We start from the raw sequence: 25650 nt of genomic DNA, 5'->3' as shown, positions 1-25650 counted from the left end.
ATAGGTATCTAGAATAAGAGAAGGACGACGCCATACATACCTACCTAAGCACCAATGCTAAAGTGGATATGGTAGGAATTTCTCGGAGATGCAGCTGTAGCATACGCACGCTGATCTTCAGCTAGGTATATTGGCTTGTTTATCATCCAGCTAGAAGACTTTACTACCAGCTGATATGAAACAGATCTGATCCCAACTAGATGGAAATGTAAGCCTAAGGGATTGGGATACCCACGAGTGTTGCCGATAGATGTTACTGTGATATTTACAACCACATATCACTGTAATATATCAGATGTAAGTCTTTCTTGCATACACTATTTAGTACCTAGGTAGGTAAGGATTTAGTATTAATTGCATCTATCCCCTTCTTCGTAATGAGTCCCTAGATAAAGGGTCTCTCTAACTCGCCCTGGACCAGCGATGTCGCTCGAATAACAACGCCTTTTGCATAGTCGGAACTACATGTAGTAATTTACAAGTGCAAATTCACAAGTACTATATGCTTCATGGGCTACATGCTCCCCGTAAATACGGGAGTACATGCGTGTAAGCCTCCAGTGGAGTACCATGTATCTAGGTAAGGTAACATGGAAGGCAGCAAGGTAAGTACATACATAAAGGTAGGTACAATACATGGGGGTTCCTATCTTAAAAAACCTTACACTTACAAGCTTGTAGGTAGGTACCTACCTAACCTAGGGATCATTAGGGTTTGGGGTGCAGCACCCCGGTACCTTCTAACTGCTCAATTACATACAGTTTACAGGTAAGACCGAAACATCTGATTGGTCCGATAGTTATCTATCTTCCCAAATTTGGTTCCATCTTCTGTTAAGGTCTGGCCGGACGCTTAAGTCTTGATTTTAAGTCTAAAAAAAAATCAAGAGTCCACTTCGGTCTGTCGCTTCTCATATACATATGTCGCCTCGATCCCATGCTGCATGTCAACCGAGTTTGATGGTCGTCTCTTTTTTTTCTTTAATAACTTTTCTTCGCCATCCCTCTCTCTCTCTCTCTCTTCCTTAACCGACCGAGCATCTACAAGCTCCCGACCCCCCTCCCCCCGGCATCAGACGGCTTGTAGACGTTACAGAGGAAATTGACCTGCCGGCTTGTTTAACCCGCCGACTTCCGAATTTCTCGACTAATACCGACATCATGTCGTGGTCACCCTCCTACAACTGGACGGGTGCGCCCGCCGTGTTCGACGGCAGCAATCCCGAGACCGGCGGAGATTCTAGTATGTAACCAATCGCAACCACCAATTTCACCAGGAGAGAAACGAGAAGCAATGCGCGTGTGAACAGACCGAAACTAACACGACTCTTAAAATAGGCACCGAAAATTTAAACCAATGGTACCAATCAGGCGACCAGGCTTTCATCATCGTCTCGGCATGCATGGTCTTGCTCATGGTACCCGGCATCGCGTTTCTGTACTCTGGTCTATCTCGAAGAAAGTCGGCCTTGTCTCTGATCTGGGTCGTCATGATGTCCTTCAGCGTCATCATCTTCCAGTGGTACTTCTGGGGTTACTCGCTGGCCTTCAGCTCGACGGCCACCAACGGCTTTATCGGCGACTTGCATCACTTCGGTCTCATGAACACACTCGCGAAGCCTTCACCCGGATCACCGCTCATTCCTGAGTTATTGTACTCTTTCTACCAGGTAAGTTTTTTATTAGCTGGAACGAATTGAGTTTTATGTTTTATGTTTTATTTTTATTTTTATTTATTTTTTGAGTTTTGAGATTTAAAATGCGACGACTAACACACGATCTAGATGATGTTCTGCGCTGTAACCGCAGCTCTCGTCATCGGCGCGGTCGCCGAGAGAGGTCGCATGCTTCCCGCTATGGTCTTCGTCTTCTTCTGGGCCACGCTCGTATACTGCCCCCTCGCCTGCTGGGTTTGGAATGTTCACGGGTGGGCCTTCAACTACGGTGTTCTCGACTACGCTGGAGGTGGACCCGTCGAGATCGGCTCCGGCCTGTCCGCTCTGGCCTACTCGTGGGTTCTCGGCCGCCGCCACGAGAAGATGATGCTCAACTTCCGGCCTCACAACGTTTCCCTGGTCACGCTCGGCACCGTTTTCCTTTGGTTCGGCTGGCTCGGGTTTAACGGCGGTTCTGCGTTTGGCGCTAACCTAAGGGCTACAATGGCATGCTGGAACTCTTGTCTGACGGCTACTTTTGCCGGTATGACGTGGTGTCTGCTCGATTTCCGTCTTGCGAGGAAGTGGTCGATGGTTGGTTGGTGTTCTGGTGTCATTTCTGGCCTCGTTGCCGCTACGCCTGCGTCTGGTTTTATTCCTCCTTGGGCATCGATCATCCTGGGTGTTGTCACTGGTGTCTGCTGTAACTTTGGCACTAAAGGTACGTTAGATCGAAACCACTGTAACGATTTGTACTAACACGTTTGGAAACAGTCAAGTTCCTAGTCAGAATCGACGACTCCCTCGATGTATTCGCCGAACACGGTATCGGTGGTATTGTTGGTCTCATCTTCAACGCCTTCTTCAGTGCGAACTATATCATCGGCCTGGACGGTGTCAACAACGGAGTATTTCCCGGCGGTTGGATTGATCATCACTATGCCCAGTTGTACATCCAGATCGCCTACATCGTAGCCGCCTGCGCTTATTCGTTCGTCATGTCCGCCATCATTGCCAAACTCATCGACCTCGTACCCGGTTTACACTTACGCGCTACCGAGGAAGCCGAGCTGCTGGGTATGGACGACGACCAACTCGGCGAATTTGCCTACGACTACGTCGAAGTGCGCCGAGATTTCCTAGCGTGGACCCCTGCCAAGGAAGAGCCTACCGCGGACGGCCACAGATTTGTCCCGCAGCACGGAATCGAAGAGCACCAACACATGGCCAATACGAACGGCCTAGCTCTCGAGAAAGAGCAAGAGAAGATAGGAGCCTCGGCCAGAGCCCCCGCCAAGGAGGCCGCTGCCGAAGATGCTGCTACGCAGGGTAGCAGGGGAAGCGGAGAATAAGCCTCTGCTTCGTTTACTTCCACCTCGACTGTATTAAACCCCGGAGGACCATGGCCCCCATCATCATCGACCATTGTTACTGTTGCACTACACTATTTGGCATAAATTGCGCGTGTGTTATTACATAATACCCATCAGTTTTTTTTTCTCTTCTTTTTTCCTCTTTTTATTTGCGTGTAAATCTTTTATTTCTCCGTCTGACTCGGAGTTCGTTGGAAGAAAAATAAAAATTCTGCCGGGAGGGGCGGGATGAACGATTTGTTTTCGTCCTTGAAGGCATGGCGTCTAGGCGTTGCTATTACTGCTGCTTCTCTGATATGAGAGATAAGGGGGGGGAGGGGAGATGTTTGCGATGATTTGAGTGAGAGGGAGGTAGGGGGGGGGGGGGGATGGATTGATGAATGCGATGTATTGTGTGAGGAGGAGGGTGAGGGATGACATGCTGGCTGGCTAGGTTAGGCTAGGTACATAAGGTATATACTGCCTATACTACCAACAACCAATACAAATTCTTGGAACGTTTTATCATGAGTGGATTATGGTATTTCGTGATGATTTCCGGCGTAGTAAAGTAGGTCGGTAAGTGTGCTCGATATGCTAGAATCATGGCATCGAGATGAGTAGACGAATAGTGAGTGTAGTCGTTATTCTGCAAGCTTACTTCTATCTACCCGCTCGACTACAGATCTAACTTACTTACTTCAATACACAGAACGTGTAGATACATATGTATAAACGCCTGACCGCAATCACCTCCTATCTAAAAGCGCCTCGCCTCCTTTGCACAAAACTAACACTCACTCACAGCACACACACACACGCAGGCCGACCTCGGCCCCCTTTTAACTGCTCTCATCTAGAACGAACCCCTTACGCGCCCGCGAGTCTAACTACGGAGGCAGCTAGCTAAATTAGCCTGGAGTACCAACTATGTGTCGTTCATTGTGTACTTACTACTTACCATACTATACTATACCACCTACCTAGTTATGCTATAACGTGATGACTAATAGATAGTAATAGAGCAGCAAGTTTGGGTAAGGGGTAGTTACCTATGCACATAGACGTATACTATTAAGACTATAGTTATACTAGATTAGTTAGTTAACTTAGGTAGTTACCTGTTTTTATCCTAGTTTACTTCACATCCCTATCGAACCCTTCGCACAACAGCAATACTAACATCACCAAGACCACGATTATTTTAATGAAATTTCTTTGTTTCTTCCATTCGTTCTATCTCTATCACTACAGAGCTATATCATAAGTCTTAACTGCAACTAGTTTTGTCGCACTTATTTCTTTCCATATCATCCTCCCACCCCAAGACAATCTCTCCAAACAACCACCCTTAAACAGCTCACAACAAATCTACTCTAACTTTAACCCCTCAAACTGCTTAATCGTGCCCTCGAAGCCCTTGGCCTCGGATTCCAGATCAGCGAGTTTCTTCTTGTCCGCCTCTTGGAGGGCAGCCGCGACCTTCTGCTGATAGTTGGTGTCGGCGAGGAGTTTCTGCTGCTTGGCAATGGCGGCGCGCGTCTTGTCGAGTTTCTTGTTGGCCTTGGAGATCTCGTCGTCGATGTCTACGCGTCCCTTGACGTGTAGGAACACTGCCGCGGCGCTCGACACGGGGAACGCCACGCATCCGGTGGGACGCGCGTCTGATCCGGAGGTAACCTCGATTCCGGTCACGCCCTTGCCGCTGAGCGATTTGATGGATTGGACCTGCTCCACTGCGGTCCGATGCGCCGTCTCGTCGTAGGTTTGTATGAAAACTATAGATATTTGTGTTAGTATAAGATCAGGGAGGCAGTAAGTTCGAACAAGTTACCTTTAGCTTCGTCCTTAAGAGCGTATTCGGACATTAATGACCGGATACCCTTGGAGCAACCCAGGACGAGTTCGTAGGCAGCCTCGGCCGCGGGGTTATCTAGCTCTGGGTCGTACACGGGGTATCGAGCAAGCATGATTGATGGAGTTTCATCGCCAGGTCGGCGCGGGAGGCGTTGCCATAGTTCTTCTGTGAGGAAAGGCATAAAGGGGTGGATCAGCCTCAGCGCGTTGTCCAGCGCAGTGTATAAAGTGTTAACAGCCGAGCGCTTCTCCTCTTCTGTGCCGTCCTGTATGAGGGATTTCGAGTTTTCTATGTACACATCACAGAGATGGTTATACCAGTACTGATACACCGTCGTCGTCGATCGGTTGAACTCTCGGTTCGCAATAGATTCGTTTATCTCCTTGGTGGCGGCGTTCATCTTGTGTAGGATCCACTTCTCGGCAAGGGATTCCTTGCCGGTAAGTTTTCCGGTCTTCTCGGGAACGAAGTCCTGATCTAACTTGCCGAGCACGAACTTCGTGGCCTGGTAAATCTTGTTACAGAATTTCCTGTAGCCGTGCATGACCTTGATATCGAAATTGATGTCTCCTCCACCGGTCGTGTAGTTGACCATGCAAAATCGAAGTGCGTCAGCTCCGCATTGTGGTATACCTTCGGGAAAAGCGGTCTTCTGGTATTTCTTGGCCTTTTCAACCTCGCTAGGGTGGAGGTTTCCCATCGCCAGCTTCTCGTGGAGGGTTTCTAAGGGAATTCCGCTGATGACATCGAGAGGATCTATGACATTGCCTAAGGATTTAGACATCTTCCTTCCCTCCGAGTCTCGCACGAGTGAGTGGCAGTAAACCTCGCGGAAAGGAATCTGTCCCACCATCTTAAGACCAAGCATGATCATTCTTGCAATCCAGAAGAACAAGATATCCCATCCGGTCTCGAGGACGCTAGTTGGGTATAGCGTCTCCAAGTCATGGGTCTTGTTCGGCCATCCAAGGGTTGAGAAGGGCCATAATCCGGAAGAAAACCACGTGTCGAGTACGTCCTCATCGCGCTCTAACGTAAACTTCTTTCCTGATAGAGCTTTCTCAGCCTTCGTTCGTGCTTCTTCCTCTGTCCGCCCCGAGAACCACAACTTGTCGTCCGCCCGATCACCTGCCTCGCCCTCGACGTTGGCGAAGTAGACAGGGCATTGATGTCCCCACCAGAGTTGACGCGAAAGACACCAGTCATTGATATTCTCCATCCATCTGTAGTAGCTGTTTTCGGCCGTCTCGGGCTTGATCTTGATCTGGCCATCTTTCACCACCTTGATTGCCTCGACGGCTAGATCCTTCATCCTCATCCACCACTGGGGCTTCATGATGGGCTCAATTACATCCTTGGACTTCTCGCAGAGGGGTACCTTCATCGGGTTGTCCTTCTTATCTACGTACAATCCACGCTCCTTAAGAGCGTCTTGGATAGCATACCTTACGTCGAATCGCTTCTGGCCCTTGTAGGGACCGGCATTCTCATTCATGAGACCATCGTCGGTCAAGATGTTAATGAACTCTAAGTTGTGTCGCTGACCTAGCGCAAAATCGTTCGGGTCGTGAGCCGGGGTAATCTTGACGGCGCCAGTACCAAATTCCTTGTCCACGTAGTCATCCGCTACAATTGGCATCAAACGGCCCTCGATGAAGGGGTGGACAGCCTTCTTGCCAACAAGGTGCTTATACCGTTCGTCATCAGGGTGCACGGCGATACCTGTATCACCTAGTAGTGTCTCGGGACGCGTTGTAGCAACCTCGATCGTCTCATTCGAGCCTTCAATGGGGTACTTGAAGTGGACAATAATTCCAAACTCAACCTTCTTATCGTATCCAGGTACGTCGAGGAGTGTTCGTCCGGTCAATTCCTTGTTGATGACCTCCAAGTTTGAGAGCGCCGTGTTCAGTTGGGTGCACCAATTGACAAGACGATTCGCGCGGTATATTGTTCCTTCTTCATGGAGCTTGACGAAAGTCTCTGTCACAGCCGCACTTAGGTTCTTATCCATAGTAAAGGCTTCCCTGCTCCAATCGGTCGAGCCACCCATCTTACGTTGCGCGTTATTGATTCGCTTATGGTAATCCTCTTTCCACTCCCAGACGGTTTCCACAAACTTTTTCCTGCCTAGATCATGTCGGGTCTTGCCTTGCCGTCTCCATAACCTAGAGAGCAGTCAGTATACGTACCTATAAAAGAATAACAAGGCAATGGCACGAACATGTTCTCGACGACGCTCTGGGTGCTAATACCGGCATGGTCACAGCCTGGTAGCCACAGTGTTGTCTTCCCGTGCATACGATTCCATCTGGTCATGACATCTTGAAGGGAATTACCCAAGGCGTGCCCCATGTGTAGCGCTCCCGTCACATTGGGAGGTGGTATGACGATGACGAAGGACCCTTCCTCCTTGACCTTTCCATCCGGGGCGAATTCGGGCTTGAAGAAACCTGACTTCTCCCACCACTCATACCAAGCGCTCTCGACGGCGATCGGGTTGTAGGCCTTCAACTGGGGGTCGTCGAGGGATCTAAGTTGCTTCTTCTCTCCGGCGGGGGTCTCTTCGACGTAAGGGGGAAGAGGCTCTTCTTCGACCTTGGGAGCTTTAGGCTTCTTGTCCTTCGCCTTAGCGTTAGCAGCAGGGGCAGCCTGTGCAGCGGCTTTGGCCTTCTTCTGTTCGAACTTGGCAGCCTTCTCAGCCTTCTTCCTCTCCTTTTCTAACTCCTTCTCAGTCTTGACCTTAGGTTCGGCCTTGGCTGAAGTCGAAGCGGCTCCGGCATCTTGACCCGAGGCGTGCACACCAGTACCGTCCGACTGTCCCGCAGCTTCTTTCACGGCGCCTTTAGTATCGGCGGCGACCGGAGGCGGGGCACCCTCACCAACCTTGCTTGGGCCCTCGGATGCATCGATAGGGTTACCACGGGAGCTATTTGTAGCCATGTTGGCGCGAGTGAAGTGAAAAGTTGATCTGTACGGCGGCCTGCGCACCCAGAGTGCCCTAAGAAATAACCTAGACAACTTGACGGTGTTGAATGGAGAATTAGGGGGAAATGATTCGTAGCATTGGGGTTGGCTAATACCTAGATATATAAGTCGGCTTCCTTTCTCGAAAATTGTTTGACTCAGACTTACTTTGACTCACTAGAAAAAAGGTACGATTTTCGGAGGGGTAACTGCCGCCAGATAACATTATCGATAAGATGTACTATACAATGGCGGGGTGATTTTATATAAGACCGTACTTCGGTACCCCACAATATACATGTAACTTTTACATGTTCTCGTCTTTTACAACTATTCCTAAGGCAGTATAAGTATATTTCGAGTCTTTTCAAAGTCTTCATTTGTTAATATAAGTAGAGTATATACCTGTGTCTCCTTCGCAGTTATGAACCGCCTCTCTATAAGATGTTTCCAAAGACTATATATCACAGGCCATGTCAGTACGAAACTACAGATTATACCAAGCGCAGGAGTTGTAATAAATCATACCATGCTCGAGCCTTTAACCTCAACCGACTGAAATAGGTAGCTATGAGTTCTAGGTAACCATCATTACCTAGATAGCATCCTTAATTTTACAAGCAGTTCTTCCTTAGACTATAATCATATTAACACAATAACATCTAACGCCCTCCGCCAAATACTATAAATCGCTGTGTCATATATCGCACTTCCACTCCCATCATCTCTACTCCTCCCTCCCAAGATCCTACCGGTATTAACTACTCCCCGACCCCTTCGCCATCTAGTTTATACTTCCAATCCAGCCGAGACCTAAGTATCCCCAGCCGCAACACCCCTAGCGTTATTCGTACCATCATCATCTTTACCCTGCTGCCTCTTCACCCTCTCCCTACCAATCCACCCCAAAAACAGCGGCACATCCTTCCAAATGACCCCCGGCGCCGCCACATTCTGCACCCAAGCCGGCAGCACGCCTCCCGCATCACTCGCCGTCGCCATCAGCCACTCCACCTTCCTACCCCCGTCCCCATCCCCATCCCCATCCCCCTCCCCCATTCTCCGGATCCTCTCCACACTCACATAACTAGCGATCTGCGCCCCCCTTTCCCTCGCCAGTTTACTCGCTTCCGACGTCCCGAAATCCGGTATGGGGATGCTTACCACGAGGAACTCTTCTTCCTCCTCTTCTTCTCCCGAGGAAGATGTGGTGGTGGAGCTAGCAGTAGCAGTCATCTGCAGCACGGGAAACGTCCGATCCTTCAACACCGGCCTCCCAATGCGATGCCGCATCTCCTGCACAATCAGCCCGAACCGTCCCCACGTCTGCCCCCCCTCCAAGGCTTCCGCGCCCCCGCAGTCCCACGCCAAAGCCTGATGCGCATCCACGCACGCCGGCGTAAACGCCCGCTCCGACTCGGCATGCTCGTCGCGGAAGCTGCGCACGAATTCCTCCCAGGACGCCGTTCCCCTCTCCGGCTTATCCTCGTGGACGCTGCGGCGGCAGCACCAAGTTTCCGGCCTAACTTTCCCTTTTCCCTTCTCCTTCTCCTTACTACCACCCTCCTTAGCCACCTCCCCCAGCTCAGCAGCCGGGACCACACGTTCCAAGACATCGATTCTCGCCGCCGCGTCCGGATGCGCGTGGCTCCCCTTCAACTTCCAGAGCTTCGGGTCCGCAGCGCCGTTTCCCGCCTTCGGCGCCGCCGAGTCGATGAACGGGACGGCTTCCCGCAGGATTGCGAAGAGGAAGGGCGCCAGCTCGTCGGGCGACGCGGTAGCTGCGGGGAGCTGTTCGGTGCGGAGGCCCCGTAGGCGGACGAGGGGTCCTGGGGCGGATGGTGATGACATTGCGGTTTTGGCGTAGGTAATAGGTGAGCTTGTAAAGAAACGAAGGTAAGATACTTAAACTTAGGTAGTTAGATGAAAGTGAAGTGAAGTGAAGTATTCCTCCCGTCCCGCGTGAACGCTAGTAATGAGATGAACTTAATATATATATTGATAAGAACGTTATGTTATGTTTCAACAGCTAGAACATACATATGTAGGCAGAAAGGAAAAGTGCATGTAGGTAATAGGATAATCGTTTCAAGGGGCCGATGTTTCGATCTGGTACAGGTACATAACCCGAACGATACATACCGTCTCAAGCTGGAAATAATACGGAAACGAAAAAAGATAAAAAGAAACAACAATTGCGAGTAGAGTATGCCATGGGTTTAAATATATTTAACAATTACTACATGTCACTTTTGGAGTGCAATTTGCAATTTGCTAAGCGTGTTAGCCAATATCTAGAGACTAGAAGAAACCATCTCCAACGCAGTAAGTTATGATGCTCGAGCTTTAGGCTAGCTGCGTCATCCGTATGCGGGGGGGGGGAGGGGGGGGAACAGGGACAGACAAGCTTTTGGTTCCATGAACGCGGGTTTTCAGGTACCGGCTGCGCTTCCCGTTCCGATCTGTCCTCCCTTGCTGTAAGATGCTGAAGAATACCTATATAGTAATACGGTAAGGAGATGATTAATCTGGGAAATTTGCATTGATGTTCTAACACAGGTCTACGATTTCATAAAGAGTATATTATTATACTCATATCTGATATTACTATTATTCTAGCTATTTGGTGTCTTTCTTTCATCTCATACCCTTCTTGGGCTATCTCGGATCGTGGTCGTCATCCAGTTAAAAGGCTGTATGTACAGGACTCTAGGTGTTTAGGGGTATTCAGTATAACTCGTTTCCTGCTTCTCGATTCCAAAGCTTCCCCTTTAAGCATCTCGCTTCTCCCAGAAAATATTAGCCGGCTCGATTGGCCGCGAGAATAACGAAGCATAATCAGTTCCAACAACCTTGTCACTTCCGTCGACGTTCCTGAACTTGAACAGACGAACGAGCTCGGCTGTGATCGTCTGTAGTTGGACGTTGGCAAACTGCTCACCGATGCAACGATGCCTTCCAGCACCGAACGGGAGGTAGGGTGAGTTGGCACCCTTGCTAACAAGTCCGTATCCGTAATCTATCTTCTCATCCTCCACATCGTTGCGGATCACTGTCGGTGCAATAGGCGAATCCTTGCTCCATCGTGTAGGCTCCCATCGGTCTGGGTCGGGGAAGAAAGTAGGGTCCGTAGCTGATACGCCGCCGGCGGAAAGTAGGGTATGGCTGGTAGGAATGACAAATTTAGTTCCGGGGACTGGCATAGGGGACTTTACGGCGCGCATAATGGAGTGAATGGGCGCATGAAGTCTTAGGGTTTCCTTGACGATTGCCTGGTTCAGTGGGAGTTTCGCGAGATCCTCGTATGCCAGCGGGGGTAGATCAGCACCGAGAGCCTCAACCTGTTCGCGGTACAAAGCCTCCATGATATCCGGGCGCGAAGCGAGACGTAGCATCATCCAAGAGCTTGTAGAAGACGAAGAATGCTGACCAGCCATAAGCAACGCAATCAACATGTGTGCAATCTCGTGGTCGGGAACCGGTCTGCCATCTTTGTAACTCGAGTTCATCAAATGCCACATCATATCCTGCGCATCGCTCTTGCCAGCTGCCCTGCGTTCCTTGATGGTATCCATGTAGATCTTCGAGATGGTCCTCTGGGCATTGTCGCGTCTCTTGTTCCAGGGTAAGGGGGCCCAGTGAAGCATGAAGTTGACAGGGGTGAATCCCATATCTAGGTCATGGTACAAGGAAGCCAGCGACTCGTCGAACTTGTTTCGGATCTCGCTGCCTTGGAGAGAGTGAGATGCGGTGAAAATGGTAATCTCGGCCATGTTCTTAGGGATGTTGACTACGCCCGATTTGCCCTTGAAGTCGGGGCATCGCTTGACGTAGCTTGTTACCTCGTCGGAAATGATGGGGACGTACGACTGGAAGGCGGCCGTGGTGAGAGCGACTTTCATGAACTATCCACCCTTCATGTTAGTAAGGATTTCAACTCATATAGAAACACTTGGTAGTTTACCTTCTTCTGCTCCATGAGCTTCGAGTTAGGGCAATCATAAACGACATCTTTGCCGAAGACAGGAGTAGTAAGAACGGTGTAGATGTCCTCAGCGCAAACATCCTTAACCTTTCCATTTAGGATGAAGTCGTTTCCGGCGGGGCCAAGGTAAACAGTTGTCTTCTTTCCGAGGAGAATAAAGGTGAAGATGTCACCATACTATCGTGTCTATTAATACGCCAACTGACTCGCGGTATGCACAGGGGTATCGGAGGAAACGTACCTTAGCTCGATTTTCCCTAAAGAACCGGGGAGGGTCCATGCCATAGGTGATGGTACTCCCAACCAAGGGAAACCAGTGGAAAACAACCGGGGGCTCATTAGGATTTCTGAAGAGAATCTGTTGTAAAACGTTGAGGAAAACAGAGAAGAACAGAACGCCAGCGGCGATAACGCCAACTTGTGACGGTGTCGACAGTTGCGACATGTACTGGGACACAGGTCCCTGAATATCTTCTATAAGCCCCATTGCTAAAAACGCGCGCGACTGACACTGTCGACTGCACTCTTAGCTTGTAGACTGTGAGTAGCTGGAATAAATGTTAGATAGGAAACATAGGAGGGAGTTTAATAAATACAAAAATTGAGGGTCAAGGTAACAGACCCTTTTTGGTAAAAAGATGGCAAGAGATTGGCCAATCGATAGGGGGTTAGACATCGGACCATGCATCTCCCATTTTAAGCTAACGCAGAGAGGTACGACGGTACTTCGTATTCGCATTCGTGCTAAAGTTAATTTCAGTACACGTGTAGATTTTTGCTTAAGTGAATACTGCGCGTAAAAAGATTGCAAAGATTGGCTTGTGAATGGTCCATTGCCAAACTCATTGCCAAATACCGTAAGGATATCGGACATCACAGACCTTACACCGCCACCGCTACCGAAACTACACCAACTTCGCAATTCCATATGAGCCGCTGGGTCGCGGATGTCCGTTGGTAAACCTACTGATGGTGCGTACGATCAGTCCGTAGAGCATGACAATGATACGATTTGGTATTAGAGTCGACTCGATTTGACTCGATATGGCTTGGCGAGCTTATTTCAACGAAAATATTTGACCCCTATTTATTAGAGATTGTTAGATCGTAAACATTTATAGGTTATATCTAGGAGCGATCACTCTCCTAGTAGCTTGGTAGGTTACATATGCAGCACGCCATGATATCTTTTTATTTTGCAGTACGTGTTAGCCTCCATAGCCACCTTTACGCATAGACAAATTACCTATTCTATCTATATTCTATATCTTGTGGTGGTATTACGTAATTACCAGCTATACTGAAAATTACTCAATCAACATCGTTTACACCTTACAATCTCAAGGTCTATCATTATCGATTGTCAGGGATTTATCTTATCAGAGGTTAGAGATTAATCCGTCTGATAAGATAAAAATTTTGATATCAAAGATTAAAGCAATTTGACATTTTTGTAATTTTTCAATTTAGAAAACTAGGCGTACAGATCACGCATGAGACATGGATATATTATATCGAATACATACCTTGGCACATGAGCTACTAAGCCGGGTATCGTCACGATAACTCAAGCATGATGTCTTATATTTTGCATTTTCATATCCAAAGCAGGATTATGAAGTCGTACAAACTTGTACTACAGAACTCCGTAGACAAGGCAATAAAGTAACAGGACAGTAGAACAGCACATCATCCACTTATAAACGCAATAGAAATATTCACTACCTACGTACATCCCTTCCCAAAAGCTGCACCCCACAGACAACATCGAGGATACATACATACAACACCCCCAAACCACACCCTTCTTCTTCTTCCTCACCCCGCGTGCTCAGCACACGACAGCAACGAAAAAGAAAAAGAAAAAAAAAACGCCTGTCAGACGTCCACCACCGCCCACCCCGACCACGCGCCCAAAGGGCAAGACCGTAGATTCGGGGTCGAGATCATCACCACTCTCTATACAGCAACCTCTAACGAGGGCCGCCACCTTCGCAGGCAGAGCAAGAGTAAAGGAGCAAGTAGGCACAAAACCTAGTTGCTCCCGCAAAAAAAATAATGAATCTTCACTCCAGGGCAGCAGGGATACCGTTCATCAACCAGGGTGGGATCTGTAGCTCCTGTAGGGAACACAGAGCGGGACGAATACTATAGAAATGATTCTCTGAAGTACTGTATTGGGAGACAGGTTAGTTCAATTGCTCAGGTTGGTAGTATGGGGGAGGGGTGAGACTGACTTGTCGACATGAAGAAGAAAGGAAAAAAAAAAATTTCGAAAAAGGCGACTGGACGGCGCAGATATTTATGGCTGCGGTTGCGGGCTAACGACGGGCGGTGTGTGGTTCTGCCGCAGGTGAAGTTTGCTGCGCTAGTCACTAGGTGATGAGGTTTCCGTGCCAGCGGCAGCTGTCTTTTTTTTTTTTTGGCGGGTCTTTGGGAAGGCTGGATGCGTGTTTCCCAGGTGATAGGTAGGAACTAATGAGTCAGGTAGGTTTAGGTAGGTAGGTGAGTTTGCTTGGGACTTAGTCACGGACTGATGGTGTACGGTGTGCCGTCTTGCTAGCGTTGTGACTTTCGACACGATATTTCTCGTTCTTACATATGAGGTAAGTGCCTTGGTGAATTCTATGGGATTTCACGGCTACGCCCTATCTGGGTAATGGTATGCTTCAAGTAGCTGTTTATACATAGATAATAAGAAGACATTCCTCTTCACATTCAAGAGGTCTCCAAATAGTTTCTTCCAGCTTAACATATCAATATATCACTTTTACCCCGTCCTACCTAGCACCCAAACCACCAGCCCAGAACAGCATCCTCTCCAGGTCGCTATCCTAGAAAATACAACTAAAAACAGACGATATCTTCTCCGCCATGCTTGTAAAATATTTACAACTCTGTATAGCACACTTATATCGATGGTAGCATTTGCGTAAGGGGAGTGATAGGATCCTATGGCGGCCTGGCAAACACGGAGTAGAGCCTTTAGAAAGTGATATAGCAAAGATTTAGCTTAGGCTTACGAGCGAATTCTCTACATAATGATGTAATCCCCTCTCTAAGCATCGTAGTGATGATAGTTCCGAGTCCTACACCTAATCAACGTCCTGGTCCTTCAAGTCGTGGAGATTATTTTTTTCCCTTGATAAAGAGACCTTATCTTATCGAAGACGGTATAACTAAAGATTTTCAATAGTTATCTTGAAAGTGCTTTCTAGACCTCCTAGTATAAAACCTCGAGTAGCCTCTAACAAGTTTGACTGGCGATAATAAACACAAGTGTCGATTTACCGTTGCAAAACTCATTCACGTATAGATCCCCATATTTCACTACAAGGACAAACACTCGCCGTCAGCCATAATACCATAATAGATCTGTAAATGAAATAGTATTGATGCCAATCTGGCCATAAAGGGTCCTACACCCCTTCCTTGCCTTCCTATCCCTCTCACCTTGCGGTAAGGAAACAAGCTCTACTCTTTACTCTCTACTCTGATGTAATGCAACTATTTAATTTTCCATATGCTTTACCGAAATATCGTCGGTCATGTTTCCCATCCCCCAACAACAACAAAGTCACCTATCTTCTACCCCTTTAAACTCCGAATGGCTATGCTAAATGCTGGATATCTTAATTTTATGCCGGCCTTCTGCTCGCGGAAAAGAAAAATCAAATGCCTAGAAAAAACGCCGAGCTAAAAGTCTTTCATAATGTTAATGCAGCCCACTGATAATCCCCGTCGATGTTGACCCATTTCCCTTCTTCCATTGCTTTTTCCCAGCCCATGATCACAGCTAGTAATCGGCATCCCATTGCGCTGATAGTGCAAATAACAGCGTCGCTAGCCTGGCCCAAGACAGCTAGGTCCATCGCGTAGGCCCGTCCCATAAGCCCTCTAAGCCGCGTGGTCTCCGCCGACGGTTTAGGCGCTGCCTGTGATTTGCCTGCCAAATTGGCGTTGTTCACCGTGGTGTGGCCCAGGTTCCAGAACATGCTCGCGAAGAATCCGCCCTCCCAGCCGAAAGTCTCGTCCACGAACTTGTGCATCACCGACTTATCTGGGTTAAGCTTTTGGATGTGCTGCTTGCTGGCAAGCTTGATCTGCTCTTGTGCTCTCAGAGAGCCTGAGAACTCTTCTGTTTCGTAGACGTCGGGATCGTCTGACGCAATGATGGAGAACGAGTGCTGTTTTGCTATCGGGTCCTCACCTCCAAGGAGAGTACTGGAGTTATGGTACTCTTCGATGAGCTCCTTGGATTTTAGCGTGTAGAGATTCAGAGGGATGTACGCGCCATTATACTGGTACTCGTATGGGTGCAAATCGCCATGTCGAATATGAACACCGATGATCATGCCGTCGTTATAACTTCCCTCTTTAACCTTGACCATTGTCCTCAGCTCCTTAACGCGACGGTCTACGTAGGTTTGATCCTCGTCGTTTAAACGGAATAGAGCCTCGTATCCAACGCGAGCAAGGTCGTATATTGGCCGTTCTCGATCGACGTTGCTTCGGCGAAGATTTTCGTACTCGGAATTAAAGCTCTTGCCAAAAGTCTCAGACGCAGTGGACGTTGATACGACCAGGTGTCGCGCGCTGTGGGGACACGGCAGCATCTCGTGGCGCGGCGGCGCGCTGCAGTCAGGCGTCGGTGGCGCCTTGAAGATAGTAATATAATCGCCATACGCCCACCGCGAATCATCAATAAAAAAAGCTCGCTTTTCCTTCTGGGCCAGACCATACGCCATCCATAGCATCATCAAAGTAGGACCTAGTCCAGCATCGGCCGACTCGAGAACGAATGTTAAAGACGTCTTGCAAGTGCTCTTATCCATTAGTCCGTCCAGTTTGTCCCCTACTAAATGGCCATCTTGAGCCTGCGCCGTCACTTTCCATGCTTTCCCCACTCCCGGTAGGAGTCCTCGTTTTTCGGCGTCACCAACATCGACAAAGTAGGGATCCTCGTAGTAGTAATCTACCTGAGCCTCTTGAGAAGGCTTTGTGTGACCGTGTAGCTCTCTGACGTGGCTTGCCACTTCTTGGCATTTGATGCAGATATCCGAGTACTCTTTGGTGGTTAAGGGGAAGTTATATGTAGGTGGTATGGATACTGTCCACTTGGATCTGCCCTTCTTGTCCGTAACAGCGATGGGCGTGGGGAACTCAGGCAAGTCATACTGGCCAACCATTTCATACTCTTCATGACTGTCCAAAGCCCATCCAACAACAGGTACTAGTACTTGCTTCTTTACAAGAGCCCTCACAACAAAAGAGACCAGCGCTAAACTAAGTATCCATGCGGCAACCCGGAGAACTCGACTCGGTCTCGGTCCGGTAGCTGATTTCCGTGGTCGGGGTACCAGAGCTGGTAAGCCGGGGGAAGGGGGCGGGGAGAACATTAGATGGTTAAAGCTAAAGCGCGACGACGTTGCGGATAGTGGTGCCTTTTCATATTGATAGGATGCGGCTCTACGTAAGTTCAGTCGAGGAGTAGAGACAATCATCTTGGCATGGGTGCTCTGGGATAAGTCCAGAGTCGGCGGCATCGTATAAGGGGGTTAGTGACGTCGGTGAGGACCTCACTACAGGGACAACCTGGGGAGTGGGACGGATACTCGGGATGTGGCGTCCGGATATTACAGCTCGCAAGCATGTAAGGAGTGACGGTGAGCTGAGCTGAGCTGCAGGGAGCTGCAGCGGCGAAAGAAGGCGGGGAACAAGATATGAAAATGAGTGACTGGATGATTTCGAGGCGTTGATTACCCTTTAGAGCCAGGCATCGGGCATACGGTGGGTGGTCGTTTCTCGTCTACATCTGTAATGTATCGAGGAATATGTACCAAGTAAGGTTACCAGCTTAACTACCGAAGATGGTGAACCTCGAGTCGCAGAAGTGAGGGAACTCCGGGTGGTGGCCGAGGCTCGTGCGACGCGGTACTTGTATGCCTAATGTCTTCGACACTCGAGGTGATCGTGCCTAGAAAAAGTAGGTGATCGCTCCTGCGCCGCGCGCGACGATTCAGTCCAACTATTTTCCCCTTTCTCGGCACTAGATCGTAGCTGGCAAGACAGCCCTCCGCCGCTTATGTGTGCTGTGTGTGGTATCCAGGGAATGGGGACAAATGGGGGTTTAGAGAGGATCCAATATAATTTGGCCACCAATACTTTCTTTACTTTCTTTTTCTTTTCGGGTGGCCTGACGACGATCACAGACCAACGACCCAATAATGTGGAGGGCCACGAGGCTTGGGGATAAGTACAGAGAATGGATACCCAGCAGCCCCAAAATGTTCCAGTAAGGAGCTGCTATCTGAGAGAGACCAGAATGGTCACAAGACCGAGGACTACCGAAGCCGCGGTGTAAGACGGGAGAATATCCCGTATATCGAGAGAACTTTCGGCACTACCTACCGAAAAGCCTAGAGAAGGAAGAGAAGACGTGCCGAAGCACCTGAATCAAAGGAGACGAGAAGGCCTAAGTGTAAAATAGAAAAAGAAAAAGGTATGACACCATCGCGGTTACGCAGGGTAGCGGGATGATGTCAGACAAGAGAAAAGGAAACGAAGGAGAGACTCAGATCATATGCCAACAGGAGATCGACCTACCGCAATTTTAGGAATTCCTGATAGGTATCCATCGGCCCTGTTATGGGATTGCAAGGGGTTGAGCGGAATTCCAGCTGAATTCTGGAATTGCCCAAACGGCTTAATGGAAAAAGGATGATAAATAAATGGACGAGGGTGGATGTGTTTTAATCTGATCCAGCTAATCTGATCCAGCTCCCACGATTATTGTTGAACCATGGGAGAGTTAGGGAAACGGTATAAAATAAAATAAAATAAAAAGCTTACTATTACATGTTGGATAGTGCCTACCTTCATCTAAGTCTATTCTAGTTGGACAAATATGGCAACTCGTGGGTTCCCATATACATACTATACTACTACTACTGCTAGTATGTAGACGGATTGTCGTTCCTACGAAAAGAATAAGCTTTGCAAGTGCAGCCGAACTTGTACCCTTACCCTTTAAGAGGTACCTAGGTAAGTTACTAAAGCAGGTCTAGCACGAGTGTAGCATGAGCAGCCAATCACAACACGGTTAGCCTCGAGCTGCACCTTGAGGAAACACCAACGTCAGTCTTTTTTTTCTGCCCTTTTCCCAAATTCAGGTAAGATCCCCACAACGGGCGTACCCCAATCCTCGGGTGACACGGTGCCCATCATTACGTAGGTATTTACGACGTACCAGCGTAGGTACCTACCATGCATACATAGGCTATGGAAGAACCGTATCGAATGATTGGACGCAACTTAGCTCGAGAGGATCGCCATTTGAAAACCCCTGAACTTCTGAAACAGCACTAAGAGCTGTTGCGAAAGAGCCCATTTCCTTATTGGCTTTTCCCGACTCGTTCTTTTTTTTTTGCTAGGTATTTGCTAGTGTCCGAGGGAGCTTGATAGGTATGTGGCTCGTTAAGGGAAGACCCGTCCCTGGAATTTTAACTAGCATTCCTATCACGAGACTTGTTGATGTACAAACGCTTGCAATCCCGTTTGTCTTCTATGTAAACAACCTCGGATGGCCGGAATTCTCGGGTGCCCTATACATACATAGACAACTTCCAAATTTGGTATTTTCGTTTGGTCGTCGCGACGGAATTCCCTAGTTATGTAGTATACTAATTTTTCTTCTTCTCCCGGACCGGCTACCGACGATCTTGTCAGACATTCTGCCGCAATAGTCGATAATTCGCTGCGTGCCCTATCAGCCGGTCTAAGACTAGGTATTCTCCAGCTTGCTTTTGCTTATTGGCGTCCCCCAATATGTAATGCAGGTGCGGACGCCAGTATATGCGGTATGAACTATGAAGGGCCATGAAGATTACCAACGAGACCGCTTGGTTGGACTAAAGCGTCCTGTATTCGCCGAGCGAGTTTTCCCGTTCGTTGCAAGGATGTGGCACAGCAGCTACGAATCCACGATGGTAAATAGGTATCGCTCTCGGTTGTTGCTGTTGTGCTTCTCTTTCCTGTGCCATCAGGCTCTCTGTGAAGTCACGATATCTCACTTGAGTAAACCTTGGCAATCTACATCTCCAGCGCTCTATTCACTCGTAACACTCTACCCTTCCAACGGAGCAAAGCAGCCGTCTTGTTCCCATGTATTTAAACGAATAGACTTCTCCAGAATCAATTTTGTGACCGGATAATGAGCAACGGATGTTAAATACATACTACCAATGACTTCACGAAGTTACGAAGAGGCATGGCGTCTAGTGTTTAAAAATAGCATCATGGATCCTTCACGCGTAACCACCGCCCCTTCAACGATATTCTACCCCTTCCTCCTATAACTCAGCCCGGCTGTTCATACCTAGGTACTACCGTCAACCATCCCCAAATCCGATGCTATGCCGTGAAAACTACCATATTAAATTGCGTTTCAACTTTACTACCTACACGACATGCTAAAGCCGATGGGCCACGGCCCAACACCCCAATGCTCAGCTCACATAATACCATCACGTACATGCATATATACTACCTCACTGCCTAGCATCGTCCCACACCATCTGTATGAAAGTCGATCGCACCCAGCCGTTTAAATACGTATACGTATGTGTAGGGACCCGATGCTGGGTACGCTCTACTAAGCATCCAAGACCAGATCCGGCTTTAAGATATATATATGGCCCGTAAAACACGCATGGTACTAAGAAAGAGAATACCAATTCGTTTGTCGTTCTGTCCAAGGCGTAAAGAAACGCCCCCAAAGATCCCAAAAAGGGTTGAAGACGAAATGATAGGCAATGCAGCCGCCCGAACTCCGAGCGCTTGGTCGGCGGCAAGGCTAGTTACCTACCTTATTGTTCGCGTTCGTTCTGTATGTTGGAAGTAAATGTGCACTAGATCTATACTAAAATAGTAAATGAGGAGGATTACCTCTTGTAGGTATATCCCAGGAGCCGGAGATGATAGCATCGCATTAACCAGCCTCCTTACCAATCACCAATCCCGTGAAGCTTATGAAGCCTCAAAATCGGGTGTGGTTCCACAGCTTCAATAAAATTTCTGTAATAGGTTCCGAACCAAACAGTTCAGGAAACAAATGCGTCTATGGCAATTAGATCATATTTGCGCCCCTTTTTAATGAGCCTGGGCCTAGAATAGGTTTCAATAATATACAAGACGAAGACGCCCCAAAAGGATGAAAGGTTGTTCTGACAGCTATTCACATCCCCCGTTGACTGCCATTAAGAAAAAAGAAACAATCCTACCACCTTCATTGTGATACATATTGATGATAGCAATAACATAGTCATTGTCCGACGGCTTAGAAACGGCCGAAACGACCCGTCAACCTCCTTTCCTTCGTCAGGACATTCACGTTCCACAGGCTCCAAAGCGTAGCAAACAGATGAATCTGATAGGGTATAAAAACAAACGGCGGAAGCAGAGCCCAACCGGAACGCCACGTTAATTCGCAAATATGATGGATACTGCTTCCTGAATCGCACATGGGGATATCTACGCCTCCAGCACGACTTGCTTCGACTCGTTAAATATCGATGTTGGGCTTTGTCGCAATGGTTCGAGTTCTGTATTGTCTGGCTCGGCTACGGTCTCGCCTTTCTCCTCATTAGCCACCTGAACGCTGCCACGGACGCCCCTGACGATGTGGCCTGCCTCGACTCGGTCCTGAATCATTTCATCTAGGATACGGCTCATTTCGTCAACGCTCCTAGTCCGTTTTCGAATCGGCGATTGACCCTTAGATGCGGAGACCGGTGGATCGGGGAGAGCTCCTTGGGGCGGTGGGCTTGCCGCTTGTTCGTACAGTAGAGATGATCTAGTCTCGCTCCTCGAAGTATCGATTCCTTCGGCAGCGTCTCTCGAGCGAGCTGCACTGCGCAGAGCTGACAACATTCGGTCTTTGTCTTCAAGCCTCGCCCTTAACTCCGCGATCTCGGCGTCTTTCTCCTTCATTAGGGTGGAAACACTATGGTCTTCTCCAACCATGATGCCCTTGTGCGGCGCCGAGAATCCACTCGAAGTCCGTGACGAGCTAGCACGCCGTGCTTGTAAGAGACGCTTCTCGAGAGTAGCGATATATCGGTTCTTATCGGCGAGGTCTGCCTGCAACGCCTGATTCTGGGCCTGCAAGGATGCCGTGCCGTCACCGTATTCGCCCAGACTGTCCTCCTCATCATTTGATGCCTGTTCACCTATGCTAGAGCGTCGCTTCCTGATCGATCTCTGACCTATAGTGGATGCTGAAGAGCCCATGGAACCGGGTCTTTCTAGCAACGAATGGCTACCGTTAGATGTGGCAATTGATGTCCGTAGAGACGCCTGAGAAAACCTGGTATGCATTCCAAGCGAACTATACGTCCCGCCGGCGTTAACTCCCGTAGACTTCGAGCTGAGAATTAAGCGGTTCAAATGGTCGATACGCTCTTTCAACGCCGTGCGTGCGAGTTGCATTTCTAACATTTGCTCCTCGTGTCTTGCTTCCGCTTCTTTTTCTCGAACGCGCTCCTCCTCCTCATCCTTGACCTTGTCTTCATCCTCGACTTTGCTATTACCTGACTTGGCTTGGGTTTCGAGCTGAGTTCTCAGCTCTTGTATCTCCATTCGGTAACGCTCTAGGAGAACTCTTGCTCCTCCCTCTCCACCAGCGCCGAGGGCTTCTTCGGCTCGTTTAGCATGGCTAACAATACTGTTTTTCGCTCTCGAAGCGAACTTGAGCGTATTCAATGTTTCGGTCGCATGGCTGTTTGCGGAAGCCGCACTATTGGCTGCGCCTGTCTGGATTGTACATAAAATACTGACCAGCGAGTTTCCAGAGAGTGCTCCTTGGAGAAGTCTGGTTAACTTGCTATCTCGGTACGGTAGATGCTTCGCATCCTTATCACCTCCTTTGGCCTCCTTGTTTTCCGAAAGCTTCGATATGACCGTGCCTAGTGTTAGCAAACTTTTGTTGATATGAGAACCTTCCGCCCGGCGTTCCTTCGTTTCAGCAGCTTTTTCTGAGCCAGCTAAATCGATTAAGCTTAGTGTGGAAACACGAACACCACCCGGAAGCATGCCTGAACGCTTGCTATCTCCACCAGAGCCGCCAGGAATGCGCTCTCTACTCTCAACAACGATCTGGACAACGGCATGACTGCGCGAACTCCTGGCATTGAACTGCGTGCTTGCAGTTCTTCGAGCTTGATCACCACGGGCAATCACTCGTAAGAGTTGAGTCGGGCTCTGGACGATTTCTTCTTTCAAGGGCGTGGCATAAACGCCCCGTTTACTATCTTCCCGTAGCTTGATTTCCTCTTGCGCGGCTGCCCCAGCACCATTACCGGAAGCCATACTTAGGAGATCATGGATCCTTTCGTTGTAGATTTCCAGATAGCTGACACGCAACAGGAACTCCCTAGATGGAGTTTCGCGGATATATGAGAAAATGTCCGTTATAGCCAGCGGGATCACGCCAGGTGACGACGCAGTTCCCTGCATGGAGAAAGTCTTGCCAGTACCCGTCATACCATACGCGAATACGGTACCGTGGTATCCTTCCATAACCCGACGAACTAAGCGTTTAGCAAGGTGATCATAGACTCTGCTATTATCATCATGTGTCGTGAAGACATTATCTATCCGCTAGTTAGCTTCATTGTCAACATATACCAGGATTCTTGCGCACTTACCGTAAAAATAATCGCCTCCTTCGCGGCCGCGATAAGCTATTAGAGACCGGCGGCCATCTACCATCCATTCGCCTTCCGGGTTATTATTCCCGTTACCTCCGGCGTCTGGTCTAACCCTAACGCTAACAAGGACGTTTCCCTTACCCTCCATTCCTTTAGAAGTATGCTTGTCACCGACTGAAGTCCCCGCTCCATCGGCTGGATCATCGTATGTGGTGGCCGATGTCGAGTACGAATCCTGGGCAGAAGAGCTTCGGCTTTGCGGCGGAGACGAAACACTAATAAATCCATCTGAGTGCCTCCCACCAGCGCCGCCCAGAAACGATTTGCCATCTGCGCCACCATTTATTAAACTCGGGGCGCTCGCCAATTTAGACGTTGGCTGCGGAGTGCGCGCCTTTCTCGCGGGTGTGATCGATCCAGACAAGGGACTCGGGGGATGGGTTGCAGTGCGGCTCGGCGGTTGAGGAAATGAGTTTATACTAACGGTTTTTCTAATGGTCCTTCCAGCACTATTAATCCCGTGAGAGCTCCTTGGAATCGGTAGTGCCGTGGTAGGCGCAGGGGACGGAGGAGGTCCAGAATATGCGTTTGCTGAGGGTGCTCGAAGGCCACTCCTAGGTGAAGCTGGAGTACTAGGAGATGTAAAGCCGCCGGTGCTCTTTCGCGTCTTTGCGACGGGTAGAACTGGAAGAGTACTTGATGAAGTGCTATTCGAAGCACGCGGTCTGGGTAAGGTGGTCGCCATGATGTCAATGGTATAAAATGTCTATGGCCTGACACAAGACGAGCGGGAGATTCGTTCGACGGCGTTACTTTCGTATCAAATACAGCCCTATAAACTTCGGGGTTCTCACCGAATATCGCTAGCGAATCGGGTCGGAGATTCGAATTGTCGAATAGAAGATTATAAGATCAGAAGCATCCTTTGCGTCCCATAGCTAAAGTCTTCGCTAACAGACCACTCTCAGAATGAACGTCGCGTCCTCCAATTCGGTCGTCGAAAAGTAATCGAGTGCGGGCGACAATCGGTCCAACAGGAGGTCGAGCTGGTTATACTGTCGCGACCAAGCAATGCGCCCTCACAAATTTAGGAGAGATGTCGATATGTATGACTAGTAGGATAAGTCACCGACAAATCCCCACGTACATGAACAAGAATCTAAGCCAGCTTCTTCGAAGGTATTAAGCTATTCTAAGTTACTTGTCAATACGTCACAGATTCGAAATCAAAGAAACCCTGCGTGGTGTATACAGATATGCTAATTGATGAACTTACTCTATCCATAAGCTAAGTAGATAGATATGTAAACGTACAGCTAGTATCGCGGTATCGGAACCCGGTCGAGAATAGCTGACGTCTTCAATTTAGGGTATCTTAGAAGTCAAAGAGATAAATTGCCGGAAACCGACGGTGGAAGGATCCAGCAATTCCTGGTTTCACGGGACGGCAACGGATACAAAGGACAAATGAGACTAGATCGGTGGTTGGTACTTTTTGTCGCGGCTCGTTGTGTGATCTACTTTTTCTTGATTGAGGTCTTTGTAGAGGAGATAGGGCCGAGACACCTTTTTTCAGAGACACCGCGTAGTCGTTTCTATTTTGGGTGGAAAGAGAAAAAAGCAAATGAAGGTGTGGAGGTATCGCAGAAGTAAAAAGAGGTATCGAAGGTACAAATTAACTAAGTAGGTACGTAAGTACGTGAAACAAAACGAAACAAGGGCGAATGGCGAATGGTGAATGGTGAGCGTCAAGCTTGGGTAGCTACCTCAAGCAGAACGATGAATGCTCTCGAAAGAGTATTCGCGAAGGTTTAGGAACTTAGGTAGGTAAAGTTCGCGAACCTCCAGTGGAGAGGAGGGACGATAGGTTGTGGAAGGTGCTCTCTCAATGCTCCCCAATGCTCTCATCCGTCCCATGAAAGTTACCAGCCTTGATGTGGTCATGGCTTAACGGTTGGGCTGCTTTGGGTTTGGCGCGGGTTCCGGGGGATGAGAGAATGGTACTATGTACGACTAGAAGCTTACCCTAGGGTAGGAAGTACCCTGTAATATTTTAAGTTGCACGTACCTACATATATCACGGTCGAAGCCGCTTAAGTTGTACCTAGACTCGTCACATTTCTGC

General features: G+C 48.7%; 6 protein-coding genes across 6 annotated transcripts; 1 reads left to right on the top strand and 5 right to left on the bottom strand.

Annotated features, from left to right (window-relative positions):
* Positions 1 to 873: 873 nt before the first annotated feature.
* On the top strand, positions 874 to 3371 carry F4817DRAFT_166376 (ammonium transporter). The gene is made up of 4 exons (XM_049298164.1): positions 874 to 1243; positions 1339 to 1670; positions 1785 to 2376; positions 2430 to 3371. The coding sequence occupies exons 1-4, from the start codon at positions 1162 to 1164 to the stop codon at positions 3005 to 3007; spliced, it is 1584 nt and encodes a 527-aa protein (XP_049157437.1). The 5' UTR covers positions 874 to 1161; the 3' UTR covers positions 3008 to 3371.
* Positions 3372 to 4209: 838 nt separating this feature from the next.
* F4817DRAFT_342725 (tRNA synthetases class I-domain-containing protein) lies at positions 4210 to 7996 on the bottom strand. The gene is made up of 3 exons (XM_049303941.1): positions 7090 to 7996; positions 4842 to 7033; positions 4210 to 4785 (listed from the first exon to the last, which is right to left on the bottom strand). Exons 1-3 carry the CDS (start codon positions 7806 to 7808, stop codon positions 4379 to 4381), a joined length of 3318 nt encoding a protein of 1105 aa, XP_049157436.1. The 5' UTR covers positions 7809 to 7996; the 3' UTR covers positions 4210 to 4378.
* A 164-nt stretch (positions 7997 to 8160) lies between these two features.
* On the bottom strand, positions 8161 to 10115 carry F4817DRAFT_166366 (uncharacterized protein). Its single transcript, XM_049298163.1, has 2 exons — positions 9873 to 10115; positions 8161 to 9711 (listed from the first exon to the last, which is right to left on the bottom strand). The coding sequence occupies exon 2, from the start codon at positions 9681 to 9683 to the stop codon at positions 8646 to 8648; it is 1038 nt and encodes a 345-aa protein (XP_049157435.1). The 5' UTR covers positions 9684 to 9711; positions 9873 to 10115; the 3' UTR covers positions 8161 to 8645.
* A 213-nt stretch (positions 10116 to 10328) lies between these two features.
* Positions 10329 to 13048, bottom strand: F4817DRAFT_342718 (cytochrome P450). Its single transcript, XM_049303940.1, has 5 exons — positions 12699 to 13048; positions 12440 to 12561; positions 12059 to 12365; positions 11797 to 11994; positions 10329 to 11737 (listed from the first exon to the last, which is right to left on the bottom strand). Exons 3-5 carry the CDS (start codon positions 12302 to 12304, stop codon positions 10604 to 10606), a joined length of 1578 nt encoding a protein of 525 aa, XP_049157434.1. The 5' UTR covers positions 12305 to 12365; positions 12440 to 12561; positions 12699 to 13048; the 3' UTR covers positions 10329 to 10603.
* A 2476-nt stretch (positions 13049 to 15524) lies between these two features.
* F4817DRAFT_359867 (uncharacterized protein) lies at positions 15525 to 17216 on the bottom strand (the record flags this gene model as incomplete). The annotated part of the gene is made up of 1 exon (XM_049306211.1): positions 15525 to 17216. The coding sequence occupies one exon, from the start codon at positions 17214 to 17216 to the stop codon at positions 15525 to 15527; it is 1692 nt and encodes a 563-aa protein (XP_049157433.1).
* A 3817-nt stretch (positions 17217 to 21033) lies between these two features.
* On the bottom strand, positions 21034 to 24852 carry F4817DRAFT_166282 (kinesin-domain-containing protein). The gene is made up of 3 exons (XM_049298162.1): positions 24840 to 24852; positions 23523 to 24696; positions 21034 to 23468 (listed from the first exon to the last, which is right to left on the bottom strand). Exons 2-3 carry the CDS (start codon positions 24268 to 24270, stop codon positions 21349 to 21351), a joined length of 2868 nt encoding a protein of 955 aa, XP_049157432.1. The 5' UTR covers positions 24271 to 24696; positions 24840 to 24852; the 3' UTR covers positions 21034 to 21348.
* Between the last annotated feature and the right edge of the window lie 798 nt (positions 24853 to 25650).

Source organism: Daldinia loculata, assembly GCF_022478755.1.
Source record: "Daldinia loculata strain CBS 113971 unplaced genomic scaffold F4817scaffold_37, whole genome shotgun sequence".
Taxonomy (NCBI): domain Eukaryota; kingdom Fungi; phylum Ascomycota; class Sordariomycetes; order Xylariales; family Hypoxylaceae; genus Daldinia; species Daldinia loculata.
The sequence above is the reverse complement of the archived record's forward strand: the minus strand, read 5'-3'. Positions and strand labels throughout refer to the sequence as shown.